The 21,443-nt window shown below is 42.0% G+C and overlaps 1 protein-coding gene across 2 annotated transcripts; it reads right to left on the reverse strand.

Annotated features, from left to right (window-relative positions):
* Positions 1-37: 37 nt before the first annotated feature.
* On the reverse strand, positions 38-20,059 carry mios (missing oocyte, meiosis regulator, homolog (Drosophila)). Of its 2 annotated transcripts, none has more exons than XM_088999745.1 (13): positions 20,021-20,059; positions 18,776-18,876; positions 17,586-18,461; positions 16,412-16,905; positions 15,581-15,675; positions 12,247-12,501; positions 10,018-10,187; positions 9,128-9,193; positions 8,880-9,038; positions 5,891-6,043; positions 4,866-5,070; positions 4,648-4,777; positions 38-2,576 (listed from the first exon to the last, which is right to left on the reverse strand). In XM_088999745.1, exons 3-13 carry the CDS (start codon positions 18,402-18,404, stop codon positions 2,486-2,488), a joined length of 2,637 nt encoding a protein of 878 aa, XP_088855871.1. In that variant the 5' UTR covers positions 18,405-18,461; positions 18,776-18,876; positions 20,021-20,059; the 3' UTR covers positions 38-2,485. The 2 variants fall into 2 exon arrangements, with proteins under 2 accessions (XP_088855871.1, XP_088855872.1); XM_088999746.1 differs by having other exon boundaries at positions 19,964-20,059.
* Between the last annotated feature and the right edge of the window lie 1,384 nt (positions 20,060-21,443).

Consider the following 21,443-nt stretch of genomic DNA (forward strand, 5'->3'; position numbering starts at 1 on the left):
CAATTGACCCAGGAATGGAACAAAATACACATTTTTGAGGTCAACTATTGCATTTTAATTTTACTTATGGTAATCTGCAGTTTTTAGGCCTAATATTGCACTTGAAACAAAATATTGAGGCGCGAACCATAGCATCTCTGTGGCAAAACACGTTTTGTGGTCAACTGCTGCATTTTGGTGCGCACTTATTGCATTTCCTTTGGAAACTAGCACTTCTCAGGCCAAATATATCACTCTTGTGACGAAATATGAGGTAAATATAACATGTCACTGCCAAGATAGTCCCAACCTCAAAGTTACTGCCACAAAATATGTTTTAGCGTTTTGTCGAAACTATGAACAAAATATATATCTTTTTGCCAAAATATGGCCTTTAATGAGGCCTTTAATTTGTTTTGCTTTTGCGATTAAAACATGGCATTTTAAAGTCAAATTGTTGCACTTTTATTGTTTTTTTTCACTACTTTCCTCGTCAAATGTAATTTTGGGACACCAAAACTGTTCTTCTCTATCAAAATATAACCCTTTGAGGTCATATATTACTTACTGGTGCTCACCATTTGAATTTGTACACCTTCCAGACCGACGAAAGAGTTTTATTAAACAAAATACTGTGCTGGCAAAAACAATTTCACTTTTGTGTCAAAATACAAAGATTTACGGTCTGTTACTGTATTTTGAGGGCACTAAATTATTTAAGGGGAAAACATTGCATCTATTCTACATAACAGTGAAACTAGTTTTAACTACAGTAAAGTCTCGTTATATCGATATTCTCGGGAGTCGGAAAAAATATCAATATAACCAGACTATCAATATATCCGATCCTGCGGCATGTAAATTTTCTCCTTGCGTTCATAGAAATAGTATCGTAATAAGCAGTACTATGGATATAACCGATATCGATATAACGAGACTTTACTGTAGTTTTGGTGACAAAATATTTTTTGGGGAAAATGCCTTTTATGGTCAAATCTATTACTTCAGTCACACAACATGCTTTTTAAGGCAAGGTAGAGCATTGTTGTGCCAAAATACACATTTTTATGGTAGACTATAAATTATTTTGTGGATAAGTTTGAATGAAAAGAATATGGCATCAATTTGAGATGAAAAACTAGGTTGAACCAAACAAAAATGTTTTACACTTATATAATTCCTAATAGTCCACTTTTGTTCTCATCATGTTTCCAGTTTTCATGGCCATTCATGTTTCTCATTTCCTTTTGCATCTGCTACGCGGTACTTTGCCAGATAAAACACTTATTAGTGTCACAATTTAAAGAGCATTAAAAAACAGCCCAAGACACCAAAAGCTGTGGCATTCAAATTACCATTTTTCAGATCACATTTGTCAGCTCTCCTGTCCCAAAATGCTCATCTAAGGCCACGTGGGGATATGATGGTTCTAAGATCCGCATGTCCGTGACTAAAGTGATTTATCCAGTTCTAGCCTGTTTGGTGGTGGTTGCAGAGAAGAGAAAAAGTGAGAGGGCAGAGGAGGACAGGGTGGGGGGACTGTTACAATACCAGAGCAGACGGCACCCGTTCTCGGATTGATGATGCATAGTTTCGAGAGGCAATGTGGGCACTGGAAGGAGAGTGAAAGAAAGAGAGGGTGTAGGGTTGTGTTTTTCACTCAATGGGCAGCTGAGCTTCTGTATTAAGAATTGGAGGGACGTAAGAAAAAGGGTGGTGAGGGGGGTGGCAATGTTCTTGTCCCAGTGCCGAGCAGCTGCTGTTTTCTATGGAGATTCTTTTCAGGAGCGCAAGCCTGGAGTGGGTCGCTTCAATACGCCCCCTCACGCACCCCGTCCTACAACCCTCACTTGAAAATGTTTAAAATGCCAAGATAAGAAAAAAAGTGTACTTCATCTGGGGTACCAGCCTTCAGTCATATTTGGGAAGGTCATTTTGGTGAAAAAGAAAGCTGATTTTGAATTTAAAGCAGTGGCCTAATTTGCGTTGATATGAATCTCCACATCACTTTTTGTAATATCTCAGAACCAGTAGAAATAAAAACGTGTCGTTTAAGCATCAGCGAGTATCAAAACTACAGAAGTAGACCTTCTCATCGCATCACATAGACTTTTTGTGAGTTATTTGGAAAATGGGGGTCATGATTCATTTCAGAATGGTTTGAGGTAACACAGCCTTTAAGGCTATAAACTTTTATTCTGGGGGAGGGGGGGCGAGAGGTAGCCTAATAAAGACTTTTCTAGAACAAATAATGTTTTCATTATTTGTTTTCATATGATGAAATTTGTCAAAATTTGTCTACAAGAATATTAAATCAATGTTTGGCACCTGGATTAACTTTTTTTAAGGTATGAGGTTATTCACTGAAGTCTGATTCAGGTGAGACTGCGAGAGGCCCACTGAAGCCTGCTTGTTCATTGTGCCTGAGAGGTTGACGACTCCAGCAAAATCACTGAGTTTCCCTTCTTGATCATGGACGCGTGGGTCCAACAAGGCAGCCCGTGTTTCAGCTTTTGTCCAATGGCTCCAAGTTGCCCGTAGTGTCCAGCTGCATGCATCTACACGTGCAAGCCGACACGGGGCACTCCGTGTGGTCCCTGCAATGGGCCAAGAGTGTTTCAGTTACAAAACCGTATTATCAGAGGAACAGGTGTTACTTTTCTGGCCAAAATACTGATAAAGAAAATCCAACAATCTTAATGTAGGAGTTAAATGAATCAGAGTAATTTGAGTACATTCATTAAAAAAAAAAAAAATCCAAGATTTTTTTTTTCTGCCTCGGGTAACTATTTGGTGTGCAGTCTCAGGAAGACAAGTTTAGCTAGCTGCAGGAACAATTGCTGAACCCATGCATGATAGTAACATGCCACCAATGTGGTGAGAAGACAAGTTCAAGATAAAATATACTCTGTCTTGTCTATTCTCCTTGCAAGTAAAAAAAAATCAACAAAGAGGAGTCTTCAATCCTTTTTGTGTGAGTTTCAATTAGTTCTTAATTTCAACTCGAACAAATACAGTAAAGTCTCATTATATCGATATCCGTGGGAGTCCGAAAAAATATCGATATAACCGGGACTAGCGGTATATCCGACCCTGCGTGCATGTAATTTTCTCCTTGCGTTCATAGAAATAGTATCGTAATAAGCGGTACTATCGATATAACCGATATCGATATAACGAGACTTTACTGTACTCTCAAATGTACATGGACATCATTGCTTTGGTAACTTTTATTTTGAAGGTAGTCTCGACAGTGTATGATGCCATAACAGCTGACTTGACACATCTTCCTGACTTGATACCAGTTTTTAATTTAAATTGCCATCACAAACTGTTGTCACCACAGTCAATGCATCATCATTTTCCAATTGATAATTAAGGATACTTAAAAAAGTAAAAATAAAAAAGCGTCTGCTGACTAGCCGCTAAGTGAGTGCTGAATGTAGCTAACAGGAGCAATCAGTGGACTTTTCAAAGAAAAGTTCCATCCATCCATCCATCCATCCATCCATCCATCCATCTTCTGCCGCTTATCCGGGGTCGGGTCGCGAGGGCAGCAGCTTCAATAGGGAAGCCCAGACTTCCCTCTCCCCAGCCACTTCTTCTAGCTCGTCCTGGAGGATCCCGAGGCGTTCCCAGGCCAGCTGGGAGACATAGTCTCTCCAGCGTGTTCTGGGTCATCCCCGGGGTCTCCTGCCGGTGGGGCATGCTCGGAACACCTCACCAGGGAGGCGTCCTGGGGGCATCCTAATCAGATGCTCGAGCCACCTCATCTGGGGCCTCTCGATGTGGAGGTCATGGTCTGTGTGTGGAGGCAAGCCCAACTATGTCTAGTTGGAACTTTTCGACCTCGTGCACCAGCTCGGGCTCCTTCCCTGTAAGAGAGGTGACATTCCACGTCCCAAGAGCTAGCTTCTGCAGTCGAGGGTCGGACCGCCAGGGTCCCCGTCTTTGGCTGCCGCCCAGCTCACGATGCACCCGACCCCTCTGGCCCCTCCCATGGGTGGTGAGCCCTTGAGAATGCCAACCCACGTTTCCTCTTCGGGCTGAGCCCGACCGGGCCCCACGGGTGTAGGCCCGGCCACCAGGCGCTCGCCAACGAGCCCCATCTCCAGAGAGGGGCCCCGGTGACCCGCGTCCGGGCAAGGGAAAACCAAATGCATTTGTGTTTTTCTTCATATGGGGTCTTCTGAGTCATACTTTGTCTGGTCCCTCACCCAGGACCTGTTTGCCATGGGTGACCCTACCAGGGACATAAAGCCCCAGACAACCTAGCTCCTAGGATCATTGGGACACACAAACCCCTCCACCACGATAAGGTGACGACTCATGGAGAGTTTTAAAGAAAAGTTTAAGAGGCTAATATTGCTCTGGGCATTTTATGTTGGTAGTTTCACGCAGTTGCAGTTCCTACTGATTTATTTTTCAGAAATTGGACATACTCAAGTATGCTGTTTTAGCTGGCAAAATAACCATTGAGGTTCTGATGCCACTTAGACATACATGTATGTTCTGAAATCTCACTAATGTTTTGGATTGGATTGGATTGGATTTGCCTTTATTTATTTATTTTTTGACAGAAGAAAATAACTTGCTGCTATGCTCTCAGCTAACGATTTGTTAAAATGATTGTCTAAACACTTTAGACCATATGACGTGTCAATTTACCTGAACCAGCTGAGCATATGTCCAGCGTGGCCACCATGACGACAGTTGTGACACCAGGTGAACCAGTTGTTGAACTGAGCCAGTTTGTTCTCCCTTGTCAGGTCGACCTTGTCGTCGGATTTTCCTGTTACTGCAAAAAAACACAAAACACACACACACCATCGGGTCAACATTGAACTCATGGCCACGACTGCTGAAATTTCCCTTGTGGTCGTCACCGGCGTAGCTGGACACGGGCGTGCCCATGTTCATGAGACACAAGGCGCAACGTGGCAGCGGCTTGCGGCATCCCGGGCAACTGGTCACTTTGGATTTGGTGGGTGAGCCGCTCACACCATACTGGCTGAAGCCGCGGCCCTGGTGGGGCATGGCAGCACAACTGTACGAGATGGACTTGCCGCAGAAGTTGCAGCTGACAAACACCTGCGGAGGGAAACAAAAGGCCATCTTGATAAGGTGAAAGGTGTAAATGGAGCGAGGTGCCGGCCATCTGGCGGCGGTTTCACTCCAAGGACAGATAAAGAGTAGGTAATCCAGCAATAATCCCAACCGCTGCACAACTATAGTTGAAATCGGGCATTGTTATGGCGGCTTTCATGGTAGTTTCCCATAAAGGCCATTGCAGTGATCGCTTTATCTATGAGTGTATCTTGTCTCTTGAATTAAAAAAAAACAAAATGTCAGAGAATGTAAAAAATTAATAAAACTGGCTCACCTCAGCACCCATGTGGTAATATAACCCAAAAGTATTTTTTTCTAAAGCAATAAGATTATGAAAATAATGTTAGATTTCTGCAAGAAAAAAAATCTTAATGTTTCAAAAAAAACATTGTTAATTTGAGGGAAAAGCTGTTGTATCAATATTTTTCACAAAAAAATGAAGTAGTATTTTCTGCCTTTTTTAATGTTTTTCAATAAAACATTTTAAAAGTTGTATTTCCTTCAATGGTTTTTTTGCGCGCTCACTCTATTTTTTTTTTCATTTTTAACTGTCAGTATACACTCAGTCATACAGGAGTGGTCCATCGATGAAAACGTTTCTTCAACCTTCATCTGTACTACTTTATTTTAGTTTTTGTTTACAGGCACAACTTTAGTTCACTTACAAAGCTCTTCGGATGAGGAGCGAAACACCCGACACATTCAAAGAAGTACAGATGACTGCTGACGAAACCTTTTCATCGAACTGTGAGTATACAAGATTTAAGTCGTTTTCAAGATGAGATCATTTTGAAGGCTTCACCTGGGCCAATGGTTTGGAAGTGGGATCCAGTTTTCCTCGATGGATGTCAAACTCGGCCCGCTTGTGCCAAAACCGCCACGCGTCCAGCAGATTGCGGTAGTTCTCGATCCAGCATTGGACTCGGGGATCCTTCAGCACCTCACTTGGAGAACCCTGGAAAGAGGACATGGGTGCCAGATTGTAGTAATTTCTGTGATCTTTATGGTGTTTTATTTGATTGGCAGATGAGTACGGGTATATAGGTGTTATACTTTGAGAACAATGGAATATATTTAGCAAGGAAAAATAAACGTTTGACCACCGAGGCATTGCATTTTTTTTAAATTCTCATAAAAGCTAATAAGATTTTCTGATAGTTAAATGTTCCATTATAAACTGTATTGCGTGACAAAAGAATAATTTGCATGACATTTTGTCACAATAAATATCCACAACTTTCCACTGCTACATCCCAATGTGTGACACATCTTGTGTACTTGAACAAAACGTTCTTTTTAAAATTATGCACCCATCCTGCGGGTGGAATGTGTGCATGTTTGCGTGACCTTCCTGCATGGACAACACATTCAAATAGGCCAGCAACAGATGTGGAAATAATTACTTTTACTACTCCAAAAAGAAAAAAAGGGGGGATGTTAGACTGAAAAACAGGAGTACTCGACTTTTAATTCCATTATTACGGTTTACAGCGAACCCATACACGTATCGCATAAAATACATTCCAGACCCAACCCAAATAGATAAATAGTTGAGATACAGAACCCTTGGATGGCTGGCTAGCTAGCTAGTTATATACATATATTGCAGGGGTCGGGAACCTATGGCTTGCGAGCCGTATATGGCTCTTTTGATGATTGCATATGGCTCGCCGATAAAACTAAATACATATTCTCGCTATTTCGCAGTTCATTTACTGTTGGGGCTGCAGTTGGCAGAAAGTGCAATTTTGATTGGATGATACTGGCCGTCATGTTGAAACAGGTAAACGCCCCATTAAATAAGGCCGACATGTAAAAAAAAAAGATGAGTACACTTCAGCTTGAATGCACCGGAGGATTCGCCTTTGTGGAGAGAAAAGGTTCTGATTCTAATTTGAAATGTAACATCACCATCGATGAAACAGTCGAATGTCAATGGCATTTTAACAGGCCCCATGCTAACGTTAGCATCAATATACTTCTGCGAGAGACAGCACAATAATGGAAGGTAATGAGCCGTGTGCAGACTGGCTAGCAGTAACTTCGCATATGGACCCGGCAAGTTGACTTTCATTCCGATCATTTGGCTGGATTTTTACCAATCATAAGGAACGGAAAACCATTCATGTTAATGGTGAGTACTATCACAAAGTTATTTTAAATAATACATTCTGACATTTTGCTGAAAGGTTGTCGCGCGTGTGTGCGTGTTTGCGTGTGCGTGTTTGCGTGTGTGCGTGTGTGTGTGTGTGTGTGTGTGTGTGTCTCACTGAAAAAAAAAATCTAAATATTTTACTTTTATGGCTCTCTTCGTCAAAAAGGTTCCCGACCCCTGATATATACCTAGGTAGCTAGCTAGCAAGCTAGCTAGTTAGCTCACTAGTTATCTTGCTAGCAAGAGTTGAAGTGTTCTTGTTTCAAGTAGTTTCTCACATACATGTTTATTTGATATATCATTAAATACAAACAGAGCACACAAAGGGAGTCACAGGCATATTGTATAGTCGCCCCCAGAGCTGTGAGAGACTCTACAATATGCCTGTCTCTTTATCTTGCTGTTAAAATATTTAGCGGGAGCAAAAGCAGAACTCATCACAGCACCAGTCATTTGAGTATTTTGACTGATCTTTCGTCAACCACTGAATATTGTGTGCCATGACAACGTAAGCACCAAAACTACAAAAAGAGAAGGCCCTTTTCCTCTGAAAGTAAAAAGTTCCAAACCAAAACACTGGTTTATTACCTAAAAGAGGATTTCATCTTTTTTTTTGAAAAACAAATATGTGTAGTGACACCTGAAACAATAAACGTAAACCAAAAACAACACCAAGGAAGGGCTTTTGATGGGGAAAATGTATGAAAAAATTTAGCCCACGTACCTTTCACCTCACGAACATTAAATTCGCGAGCATATAGTCTTTGCTGACGAACTAGTTTTCGGCGGACGAACCAAACAACACAGCGGCACGGTGGCTGGCGGACTAGTTTTCGCCGGATGAACACCAAACCACACGGTCGCTGAGCGCCACAGTGGCTGGCGGACTAGTTTTTGTCACCCCCTTTCTTTGAGCGCAGACGTGGTTTGCTATCGAGTGGAGTACTTTTGCTACTATGGGACCGAAAAAGACCCCACCACAGGTTAAGCTGAAGAGGAGACAAAACAAAATTACGGTCGAGCAGAAGGAGATCATCGAAAAACACAAACGAGGTGTGCGTTTGTGTGATTTAGCGTCCCAGTACCAGTATGCCAAGTTGACCATTGCTACGTGTGGCTCAGGGTGTTTCTGTGTTGTCTAAGCTAAGGCAATAGAAGAGGTGGAAAAACTTCTGTTGATTTGGATTAAAGAACAGCAGTTAGTCGGGGACCGTGTGAGTGAGGGTATTATCGCTGAGAAAGCACAACAACGTCACTTGGCCATCACAAAGGTAAATAAAACAACTTTATTATACAGTATAGTTTATTTCTTTAATTACAATATAATAGAACATTTATAATACATATAAGAAGGAGTATTCTGTGTAGTTTTAAGGCTTATTTAGTAGAAAATTATGTTTTATGGGGACCTGGGAAGGGATTCTTCTCATTTTTAATGGTTTCTTATGAGAAATAAATGTACGGCAGATGAACGTTTCGCCTTATACACACTTTCTGGGAACCAATAAAGTTCATGAGCTGAGGTATCACTGTATTGACAGATTTCCAACTACTACTATTGTCTTCTCTTATCTTCCTCATCCACTTTAGGAATTGCATCATCTACAAGTGCATCAAGCTGCTAGTTGAACAGTACCTTGAGCATGCAGAAGCTGGCCGTTTGGACATCTCCAGTACCGTCCACATAGCTCTCCATCAGGTCCACGCCATCCTTAGTTAGGCCCGTCAGGAGAATGCCTTCCAGGTTGCCTGCCTCCTTCATCTCATTGGTCAACTTGTCCACGTACCGAGGGAGCTGCCAAACACCCCACAAAATGCCGCCACAACACTCGAAAAATCAAATTAAAGAAACATAACGTGAAATTTGGCGTTGCTGAAGGTTACCTGAGCGTCATTGAGAAACATTGAGGCAAAGGCGACTCTATCACGTACTGCTACGCTGTTTTCGTACTGAAAGGGAAAAAATCAAATTATCAGTTTTACTTCCCACATTTCATAAACGTGACAACAATCTCCCATATGCTTCACGTGTTTGAGCTAAGAGGTTTGCTGACAAGACAGAAGAGGCCAGAGAATTTCTGAAAAGTCATTTCTCGCAAGAACTGGAATTGTCCTTTAGCAAATTTAAATGGCTTCAGAGGTTTTTGGCAACTCTTGGCTGTTTCTTGCACGCATTTCGTCTTTATTTATCAGGGATCTGGTAGCGAGAGGGAAGAAGCCTACCAGAAGATTGAATTAGCAACAGGAATTTCAGTCAAATATTGACTGCGTCCTACATGCGACAACAGTCCCAAGATCGTCCTGAGGTGCCATGGGTGACTTAACAAGTCTCCCAAAGAGCCACCTGTTTCTTACTCTTTTAGTCAACTCTTCTTGTTGAAAGTTTACCGTGAGTTCCAGTAAACTTCAGAATCAGAATCAGAATTATCTTTATTGCCAAGTATGTAGAACACACAAGGAATTTGTTTCCGGTAGAACACGCTGCACTAGTATCGTCGTCAAAAAAAAAAAACTGCTAAGTTGCACTATAACTTGAAGGCCAAACAGCAGTAAACAAAATTTCAGACTTGATGCTCTTTGGGTGTGTAATCTTATTTGCAGCGGTCAAAGGAGCTAAACAAATTGAACTGCTGTTGGTGTAGAAACTTTCCGTTCCTCAGACTTTAATCGATATAAATATTGATGTAGCACGGGAAAAAAAGAACAATTACACAAAGACATTCCTCGACTAGTAACTTAAAATTTAATTCTAAGTTATTATTCAATTTGTATACCAGCACGCCGTCGTAGGCTCCAGGCTCGCTGGTGAGAAAAGCGAACATGACGCAAAGGTAGGGGTTGTTGAGCTGCAACCTTAGCGAGCTGCACATCTCCCGCCACAACGAGGACTTCTCGTTCGTGTATCCCGACAGCGCCATGGCCACTACATTCAGGTTCAGGTCACCTGGGACAAGGTGAGAGAAACAAAAAAAATGACTCCAATCCATTGCCTGCTGACTGTATTTGAAACAATTTAAATAAAAAAATAAATACATAGAGATAATAACAATGATTAACCCAAGTGATAAACATCCAGAATTGAAATGTCCACTGAAATGCCAACTTCAAATTAAAATGCCAGAACTGAGCTTGGCTCCCCCCACCCTTTTTTTGCGTAGCAAATTAATGGGCTTGGGGGCAGACTTTATTCTGTTTTATCTCATTCCAGGGTTTTTGGAAAAAAAATAAAACAAGATGCCAAGTGGCATTGTCTTAAGGGGTGGAATTTGGGTATACTACTAAACAAATTTATCTTTGAAGGATCCCTGGAAATGACCAATAAAATCCCTCGTGACCAATAAAATTGCTCACTACGGTGAGTTTTGGTGTTTTGAGATTTTTGTTGTTGTTGTCAGCTATTCATAAAAAATAAGATGGATTATATTACTCTAGGAGGGATCTGTATAAACCACTCAAGTTAGCCTAAAATGGCTGCCTCAAAGCAAAGTGGCAGACTTCCTGTTTCTTCCTAGTCATGGATTCTCAATACACATGAACCCAATTTCACATTGTCAAGTGAACCCAGTTTGGGTGGTTGAATTTTCAGAAAACACATTTGCATTTACATAGCTCTGCAACACATAACCGTTTTCTAGCTCTGGAAGACGCTTTTAAGAGAGACTGCTCCTCACGTCTTAGCAAATGAAGGAGGCTGGTGGCCACTTTCAGGAAACGCTCATTAGCGCACGCAATACAAAAACATTTGGCCTACACAGGCGGAATGTTCATGAGTCAAGTGCAGCAAGAAGGAGCGCACATTTTTCATTAAAACTCAGTATGCGGCCAGAAGGCGTGTTGTTGTGTTGCTACGTTTGACACATTCCTCGGGCGCTTCATTTCATTGGATTTCGAACACTTTTGGGTTATTTACGGCGGAACATCCTCAGTCAATGTGTTTGACATTCCTGCATTGACAACAAACATGTGTGTGTGTGTGTGTGTGTGTGTGTGTGTGTGTGTGTGTGTGTGTGTGTGTGTGTGTGTGTGTGTGTGTGTGTGTGTGTGTGTGTGTGGAGGGGTGCTAAAACCACTTGCAAATACAATTCTTTCATGTTAGCGTATTTAAAAAAAATAAGAGCATTTATAATAATAATAATACATTTAATTTATAAGCGCATTTCAAAACTCTCAAGGTCACTTTACAGTCATAGGATCAGTTTTTCTGTGGGTGAGCAGCAGCAGCCACACGCGCCAGCGTTCATTCAACCCAGAATAACTCAGATAGAAAGTTAGCTAGCCAATCAATAAGTAATAGCTAGCTAGCTAGCTAATTAGATGACTAATAGATAGCAAATAGATAGCAAGATGCTGGTTTTAAATGCAGCTGCAAAGACGGCCAACATAGGAAAGTGGTACTTAAAATGAAGGGACAACTTTGTTAGGTACACAAGCTTATGAGTAATAATTTCAGAAAAGAATTTTAAATAAATAAATAAATAAATAAACAATTAAATAAATGGTCAGCCTATCAATTTGGATTTTGGGCTAGGAGGGAGTCATATTACTTGCACGAAATTGCATTCTTATTAATTATTGCCCTCGTCCGGATAAATACAGAGGGTTGTATCAGGAAGGGCATCCGACGTAAAAGCTTGGCCAAAACACACATGCCAATCAAACCTCTGAAGATGGAGGACACGGATTTGCTGTGGCGACCCCTTGAAGGCAAAAGCCAAAAGGAAAATAAGAATATTATTGTGATTATTATTTTATGGGTTTTTTTCTCAAAACCAAGGGATACATGCTCAGGTGCAAAAAAATAACATTAGCAGGAGATTCCTTATATAATTTTATAGTATTTACCAGGTGAGCATATATTAACATGGAGGACGCCAGGCTGAACACTTCTAGGCTTGTGCCTAGTGTCAAAATCATGACAGAAGCTCACATAGAAATTGTGATTTCTTTTTTAGTCCGACGTACTGTAATGGATGTATAAAAAGAACATATCAGAACTTGCTTACCCTTCTCAGCCATGGCTCCTCTGTTGAGGATCTGTATGGCTCTGCGGATGTCCAAATTAAAAAGGGCCACAGCCGCGGCTCGCTCCCATTCGCGCTCCTGCTCTAGCGAGCGCAGGAAGGGCTCCACGTCCACGTCGGACGCCCGGCCTATCCAGCCGCAGAGGCGTAGAGCCAGGCTGCGCTCCTCGCTGTGGAAACGCGTCGCTTCCGTCTGACGCTCCGAGCCACTCCAACACTTGCGGCTCTCAGTGGTGCCTGGTGGTGCCAAGAGAGCCATCACGATCATTGAGAGAGTATACATCCTACAACCACATCTATGGTGAAATTTTGCAATTTAGAAACCTCATATCTATCTACGGTGTATCTCGATCTATTTCAATAGATATAGTTATAAAGATATAGAGTGATATAGAGATAGAGAGACACCTAGCTAGCCAGCTAGATAGCTCGATAGGTAGCTGGCTAGATAGATAGCTGGATAGCTAGATATAAGGTTTCTTTTTTTTTACAGTTTGACCCCTCTCCCACATACTTGAAGGACAACCGACGTATCCGGACAAGTTGTGTCCATAATTTGTGAAATGGCTTCAAATGACTTCTACTGAGCATATTTTAAAAAAATTCCAGCACATATAGCTATATTATACGTTTTAAGACTCGCGCTGAATATTCAGGAAGTCTTGTTTTTGAGTTGGTGACGAGTCCATACGTGACGTCACTCAAGGAACGCCGCTGACCGAAAACAAGACACATTGTAGCAGTCCTTCCATCACGTCAATGTATTTTGCTGTATTGTTTGCTCTGAAAACCTTGTGTTGCACCCAAAAGCCACCAGAAGAGGGCGTCCAGGCCCCATATAAGGGATTTATCAGCCTGTGGAAACAGAGGTGGCCATAGGAGGTCGCCATTTTGTGCCTCTTTTCTGGTGATCTGTTTCTCCCCAATGTTGCCTCAAAATGGCATGGAATAAATTCTTTAATCGATTGCAAACATGTATGCTTTCCTCTTCAGAACTATTTGAATCATATTGATAACTGGAGGTGTAACAAGAAAGCATATTCTCCGAATCTGAAGCAATTGTTTTGATTTTCCAGCAATGCAAGACGTCTTGGCGTGACGTCACGAACTGGGGGCGGGACTTTCTGAAAATGCCCAATTCGCAGCTCAATTTTTTTCAGATTTTGCACACTTTAAATCATTTTTATTGGTGTTTTGCATTTGAATAAAATATCATACTGCGTGTTTTGGGTATTTTAGATGCTATAAAACGTTTTTCTGATTTCAGTTAAGAAACAAAAAAGTGACGTCGGTTGTCCTTTAAACATAGTTAACTTAGAAAGTACGTATTTTCATTGTAAAACCAATAACTGAATAACAAACATTTTTCATATGCCAAAATGGGCACCAAAACCTGTAATTTAATATGACAAAAAATAATCATGAAAACGTGTAACGCCATAGATGCGATCACAAAATTAGCAATTATATTATCATTCCAAACCTTCACACAGCTGCGATTTTAACACAAATACACAGCAGCAGGAAACACAGAGCGAGACAATCATCTTCACAGGATCAAGGTACGAATACCAGCTTGTTTGAGACCAAATACCGTATGTTCCGGTGTATAAGGCGCACTCCAAATGAAGGGTGTATTTCAAACTTTTTCCATATACAGTAAAGTCTCGTTATATCGATATTCTCGGGAGTCAGAAAAAATGTCGATATAACCGTACTATCGATATATTCGTCCGGCGCCGAATTGCATTAAAAAAAAGGGGGGGCAATACGTGAATGGGGGATCTTTGATATGGCATGTAATTTTATCATTGGGTTCATGGATGGCGTATCTAGCATGCTTTTTGTACAGTAGTGAAGTGAAAAATAAACTTATGCATCAAATAAAAACGTCTTTACACTTTTTTAATGACTACAGTAAAGTCTCGTTATATCGATATCGGATATATCGATAGTCCCGGTTATATCGATACTATTTCTATGCACGCACGGAGAAAATTACATGCAAACAGGGTCGGATATATCGATAGTGCCGGTTATATCGATATTTTTTCGGACTCCCTTGAATATCGATATAACGAGACTTTACTGTATTTCCTTTCAAAAATGCAACCAATGAAAAATACTCACGTTGTTCTATACACACGAAACCACGAAGGCCAGCATGTACAAACATATGAAAAACAGTGATTGTTGCAAGCGATAAAGATATCAGAATACAACAAAATTAAATACATGTATGGAAAACGAAAGCTGCAACGTTTACATTACTTACGTTGATGAAGTATTCTGCGGCAGGTCAAACTCTTTCGCGATGGAGGATTTGCTCCTTGTTGGATTCTCCTCGACAGCCACTATTGCCTTGTACTTCGTTCCGAGATCACAATTCTTACGTTTCCCCATGGTTTAAATTGGTGTTGAACAACAGTACTATATATAAGCTCTGCTACGCCTTTTTTATTATGCTCGCGTATGACAGTTCAAAACACGGAAGCTGGTAGAAAATGGCGTCTGCTACACTGCGCAAGGCACGGGAGCTGGTCACATGTCACGTGACCAGGTCCCGTGCCTTGCGTAGTCTAGCAGACGCCATTTTCTACCTCGTGACCAGTCACGTGACCAAGCCACGTGACCAACGGATTCAGATTTCGATAATGGTGGTACTGTATAGAAACCCCTAAGCAAATATCGATTCACCTTCAGTATCTTTTGTATCGATATAAACATAGCAAAATGGCCGGAGGGAGATGAAAAAGAGAACCTTCATATCCGGATTATCGTAATAACCATGTACTAAACTGAACTAATTATACATAAAAAGACTAGAAATGTGCACGGGAAATGAAAATAGTATCGTAATAAGCAGTATTATCAAGATAACCGATATAGATATAACGAGACTTTACTGTATAAGGCACACAGAACTATAAGGCGCACCCTTCAATGAATGAAAAAAGTTTTCCAAATGTAATATATCAATATATAAAAGTTTCCAAATATAAGGCACAGCACATTATAAGGCACTAGAGTAGAGGCTGGGGTAACGCACTCCTTCTTATACAGGGGAATGGAGTTGCCGGCTTTTCATAGTAGTTGCGAGACATGTGGCTCAATATTACTTCACATATAAGGCTCACAGGCATATAAGGCGCAGGCTCATCTTTTCAAGAAAATGAAGGTTTTGGGTGTGCCTTATACACTGGAAAATATGCTACTTATATTTGACTAATTAACTAATAAATAATCGATTAAAATCTGCAAAATACTGTCGCATGAGGCAAACAACGTACTCCGATCCAGATTGTGGGTATCTTACCTGAGCTGGTCTTGACAACATTCTTGATACCGGAGTAGACGATAGCCTGTTTGTTCCCTTGTAGCTTCAGCTCGCCGTCCTCAGCACACTGCTTCATATGTGATCTTTACATAGGAATTTTCATCTCACAACGCAGAGTTTAGTTCTACCTGTATCGATTTTCAGATTGGACAACAGGAAGTTAAGATGTACAAGAATTTAAATTTGTCTTTAAAGAATATAGCTTAGGTTTGGCTCTTAGAAGGGGGAATGTGGCTGTGCTCGTGCTTCAAGCCGTAACTACGATACAAAAAGTCGATCAGAAAGTCTGAGGAGCATCACAGTGCAGAGGTTGCGAGTTCAATCCCAGCTCCGGCCTTCCTGTGTGGAGTTTCTATGTTCTCCTTGTGCCTTTGTGGGTTTTCTCTGGGTATTCTGATTTGCTCCCACATGGCAAAAACATGAGTGGCAGGTTCATGTAACACTTTAAATTATCGCAAGGTGTGTGTGTGTGTGTGTGTGTGTGTGTGTGTGTGTGTGTGTGTGTGTGTGTGTGTGTGTGTGTGTGTGTGTGTGTGTGTGTGTGTGTGTGTGTGTGTGTGTGTGTGTGTGTGTGTGTGTGTGTGTGTGTGTGCGCGTGTGTGTGTGTAATGGTTGTTTGTCTCTGTGTGCCCTGCGATAGGCTTGCATCCAGTTCAGGGTGTCCCCCGCCTACTGTCTGAAAACAGCTGGGAAACTCCAGGGTGCCCCATAATCCTTGTGAGGTGAAATAGGGAACAATGGATGCATTAGAATGGGTTTGTGTACACTAAGATCAACATCAGCAAAAATGTATGTTATTTTTTAAAAAGGATATAGAAGAGGTCAAACCACAAAGACTTGAGCTGGGAATCGTTTCCCCCTGCAAGCAGATGGTTCTTCCACACGTGATCGGTTTCGTGCCCATACCTGGTCTGAGCCCTTTGCCTCATCTTGGTAGCAATATCCTGCTCAAGGAGACCCTGGACGCCTTCCGGCCCGTCCTCGGCACACTCGTACAAGTGGCGTCCGCAGGCCCACATTAATGAGGTGGTGGCGCTCCACGCCAGCGAGATACGTTCAAAGACGGTAAAGTCCGTCATGGCTCGGTTGGTGGCCGATACCACCACCATGCGATTCTGCCTGGACGGGTGCCAGGCGAAAGTGCCGATCAGGCTGTCGCAGGGCTGCACACTGCGCTCGATTATGGTGGGCTCGGTCTCGTCACCAATGGGCGTGGGCGTGTGCTGCATGTCGTACAGACGGATGATGTTGCTGTCGCGAGTCAACGTGGCCAGCAAGCCCGTGCGGGTCGGACACCAGGCCACCTGAGCGGGATGCACAAAATATTGATATTCGGTTTGTTTAGATTTGCAAAAGTTGAAGTCTTTCAGAGGATGGCATGAGGAGTTTTGGTTAAGTTGAGAAGACGAATGTCATAGCGCTGGAAAGGATTGAAAGACAAATGGCGTGACGTTTATGCTATTACTTATCAGAATCAGAATCATCTTTATTGGTCAAGTACGTAGAACACATTGCACTAGTATCATCATAAAAAATTGCAGAGGGAGTATACAGTTATATTTGGGTTACCGTTTACCGTTTAGAGTTAATGGCTTGGGGGAAGAAGCTGTTTAAATGTCTGTTGGATTTGGTGCGCATGGATCGGGAGCGCCTGCCTGAGGGGAGTCGCCGGAACAGGTGGTGGGCAGGGTGCAGAGGGTGCAGTAGGATTTTCCTCGCCCTTGTTTCGATTCTTGCAACCAAATACTACTATATTAATTACAAATACTATATTAATTACAAATACTACTATATTAACCCTGTTTTGAACTTACGATGGACTAAATACGCAAATATCAAACCACCAAGTACCCTGAGAACAGCAAATACCAATTTGTCTGCTCTGAATATTTCTGAATCAATCAGTCAATTAAATAATAACGGACCTTCAATGTATACAAAAGCATATTTGCTCAAGTTCATGAAAGCCTCCAGAACACCATACCTTGGTTAGAGGCTTGGGCTGTTCGGTGAGGGTGAGCACTGGCTTCTCAAATTTCCTCAGGTCCCAGATGGCCACCTGACCCTCGAAGAAAGAGGCCACACGGTCAGGAAAGTGGGGGTCCACCGTGACGCCCTGGATGGCTTTGGTGTTGACAAAAGTCTTTTGGCTGGTGTTTCTCAGGTCAAACACAGCCAGGTTGCGATGCATGCCGGCTAAGAGGAGTTTAGGGTCCTGGAGGAGCCAGCATAGCGACAAACAAGCGTCGTTTTGGCCCAGCTCATACAGCGGCTTGGTGACGACCAAGCTCGGGTCCGCGTCGGAAGAGGAGAGGCGGATCTTCTCGGCGGAGACGCTGGCGTCCGAGGAAAACTTGCTGCTGATGTCCCATATGAGCACCGAGAAGTCAGCTCGGTGTTTATCCAAGCCGGCCGCCAGCAAGTTGCTATCCACCGGGTTCCAGGCCAGTGTGTTACATTGACGGGCGTGTTTGGGCACAAACTCCTTGCCCACCAGCTCCTTGCACGTCGAGTTGTGGCTCTGACCCAAGCTGGTGAGCACCACCCGGCCGTTGGCCTGGCCCACGGCGAGTAGGCACTCGGGCTCCTGTTTGGGGTACCAGGCCACGCATTTCATGTAAGGCGTGTCTGAGTTGATGGCTAGTAAGGTGGCCGCCGTCTCTCCAGAGAGGGGCACGGTGCCGACCTTGAGCTCGGCACACCCCGCCGGACCAATGCGGTACAGGCCCAGCTCCGAGTCACAGATGACGTAGCGGTCTGGGTGGTGGGGAGACCACAGGATGTCTGACTTAGAGCCACTCATGACTAGTGAGGGGGCTAGAAGATTCTCAAATGGATGTGCATCACCGTAAGACTCCACCTGTACAAACGGCAATATTTATCTCCGTTCCGAGTGACCCAACTTTTTCGAGAGACCAATTTCTGTTCAGCCGATTTGTTATTTCAGCTTGTGAGCAAAAACTGTATGGCAAGTAGTAACTAGTGTGAATGCATGTCTGTAATTAGCTAACAATAAGCATCTTAACTCCAAATAAAATTGGAGGGAAAAAAACAGTCGCTTCCTCTAGCACCCGTTTGCATATTTATTACTTTGACTCATTACAGCAGTTAACATCTTTATGCCATGAACTCAGTTCTTGGAGTGACTACTGCCCACACAGGAAATCCATTAACCTGTTTTCCAGTTCGGTCACGTGATGTTCAACATTCGGCCCATTCTTCGAAAAGAAAAAGAAAACTTCAGTCTTTTTACTGCCACTTCCAGTTGAAGTTAACTGTGAAACCAAACATAAAAACAGTCAATTACACAAGGCTAACGAAGACCACATTTGTTGTTGTTTTATAACTGTGTGAATAGCAGGTATTTGAACAAAAAATGTGTAGCAAGAAATGCTGACATAATAAAACAATACGCACAGGCCAAAGAACGACTGATAAATGTTGAGTAGAAATTGTATCCGTGTATTGAATATCTCTGTCGTTCATGACACCATGTGGTCAAGGTATGCAGCACAAGCATCCAGTGAGAGAAAAGTGCTAAAATTGTTTCGATTTTGTTTGACTATGTTGGTTTTATGTAATATGATAGATTTTCGCATTGAAAAAAAACGACACAGAAAGTTTTGTTTTGAGAGGATGTAACCATGGTTGTAATAGTTTTTAAATTGTTCAGTATAGTTGTTATTTTATTTTGGATTTTTGTTTGTAAATTTGGTTGGTCTTAATTCGCTTTTAGATTTGTTCATTTTAATTAGTTTTTAATCTCGAAGAAAATTAATTATGTACAAGTTGCAGCTGTTATATCTAGCATATAAAAAGCAATTAAAATAATATCAACACTAATCATTTCCTTCTGCCACGATGCAGCTAAAAAGCACAAAATTGGATACACACACACACACACACACACACACACACACACACACACACACACACACACACACACACACACACACACACACACACATACATACATACATACATATATATATATATATATATATATATATATATATATATATTGATATTTCATTTTGTGAAGGCGAGTGTAATTTGATAACGCTTAAGTATGTGACACGTAGATGCACAAAAGGGCCAGTTAAAATTGACGCGTGAATGTGGGCGCTTAAAGAAATAATCAGCCGCGCCCAACACGTTACTTTTAAACCGAATTTTTCTATGCCGAAGCGTATAAGACTACAGAGGTTGGAGTTATGTGGACATACACACTCCGCGAAGCTAATGCTAATCGTGAAGGAAAGACGTGTTTAGAACGTGAGATTTTTTTGTCGGGTCCGTTTAGCGACCAGTGCACTAGGTTAAAGTCAGTGTGCTGTATAAATGGCACTGTGTTACACTTACTTTCATCGTGTGTCTCAATAAAATTCAACATAATCATGCAGGGCAGCGAAAACTTACGTGGAGTTGTAGTACACTTGTTGTTTGTAACATAAAAACAGTTCCTTCTCGGAAATAAAAATCCGCCCTATAGAGTTCCGTTTAACGTCCCACGCGTCACAAAAAAATTCAACACGACTGTACTAATCTACACGCCATCTATTTTTTCTTCACCATAAATTCCAAGGATGAAAAGTAACGACGTGTTTTTTATGAACTACATAAAAACTGGTTTTGAATTCAATGTATATGCCCGTCAATGAAATAATACCGAGTGACTCACATTTTCTGCTCACGCTGTGCTCGGTGCGAATGTCATTTACAAATCTACATGTGAAGGACAAGTGAAATGCTATCAATAGTAAAATACAATTTGAATTGAATGATTCATACGGATTTAAAATCAAATAAAGAAAAAGAAAAAATGGTGTGTGAAATACAAAAAAAAGCAGTCCTCGGAAAGTGGTAGCAGTGTTACACGTCTGCCTTACTGCGTGGAGTTTGCATGTTTTCCACGTGACAGTCGGTATAGGTTCTGGGACGCCCACGACCCCACGCGAAGAAAACAAATTAGAAAATACGTCTGTGTAAGCTCTCAGTCGTACAGGAGTGGTCCATCGATGAGAAGGTTTCTTCAGCCGTCATCTGTACAAAAGTGAAGGTTTCGGACGTTTCGCCTCCTATCCAAGAGGCTTCGTCAGCGAACTAAAGTCTGATGAGGTGATACCTGTGGGTGTGGGGGTAATAGGCCAGTCGTTAGTCAGGAATGTAGGAACAATCAGTGGGGCCACAGGGAGGGGTCCTCGGCCCCCCCAACCTGAGAGTAGGGACCTATCATAGCTGTGTCCGGCGCCACCATGTCTGGACATTAGGGATATATAAATGGGCCCGATACGACCAGGCAGACTTTAGTTCGCTGACGAAGCCTCTTGGATAGGAGGCGAAACGTCCGAAACCTTCACTTTTGTACAGATGACGGCTGAAGAAACCTTCTCATCGACAAATTAGAAAATGGATGAATGGATGGTGCTCAGAACTTTAGGCACCAGAGGCCGCTGTCGTCTAAAGATGTCATACATAGAAGTGGAAAACGAGGACAATACAACGAAACACATTTGTACTGCTTTTGAGAATGCTGGCATGTATTCACGCTTTATTCTTTATGTAAAATTGGTTTGTTGTAATATTTGGTTTTCATCGTTCCCCCGCCATTTACCGTCCTTCCACATTTCTCCACAGATTCACCGATTTAAAAATATTAAGTACTCAATTTCCCCAATACCCCCCCCCCCCCCCCCAATAAGCTTGAAATACTTACTGTCTGTAAAAACAACATATTATCTGTTTTCCATATTGGGGGTGAGATTGGAAATTTTACTGGCTTGCTTACTTGCTTTTTTTGTTCATGTAAAGTCGAACATCGAATGTGCAAGAACTGAGAACA

This window comes from Hippocampus bargibanti, linkage group LG06 (genome assembly GCF_051943395.1).
Source record: "Hippocampus bargibanti isolate YZ-2025 linkage group LG06, ASM5194339v1, whole genome shotgun sequence".
NCBI classification, from domain to species: domain Eukaryota; kingdom Metazoa; phylum Chordata; class Actinopteri; order Syngnathiformes; family Syngnathidae; genus Hippocampus; species Hippocampus bargibanti.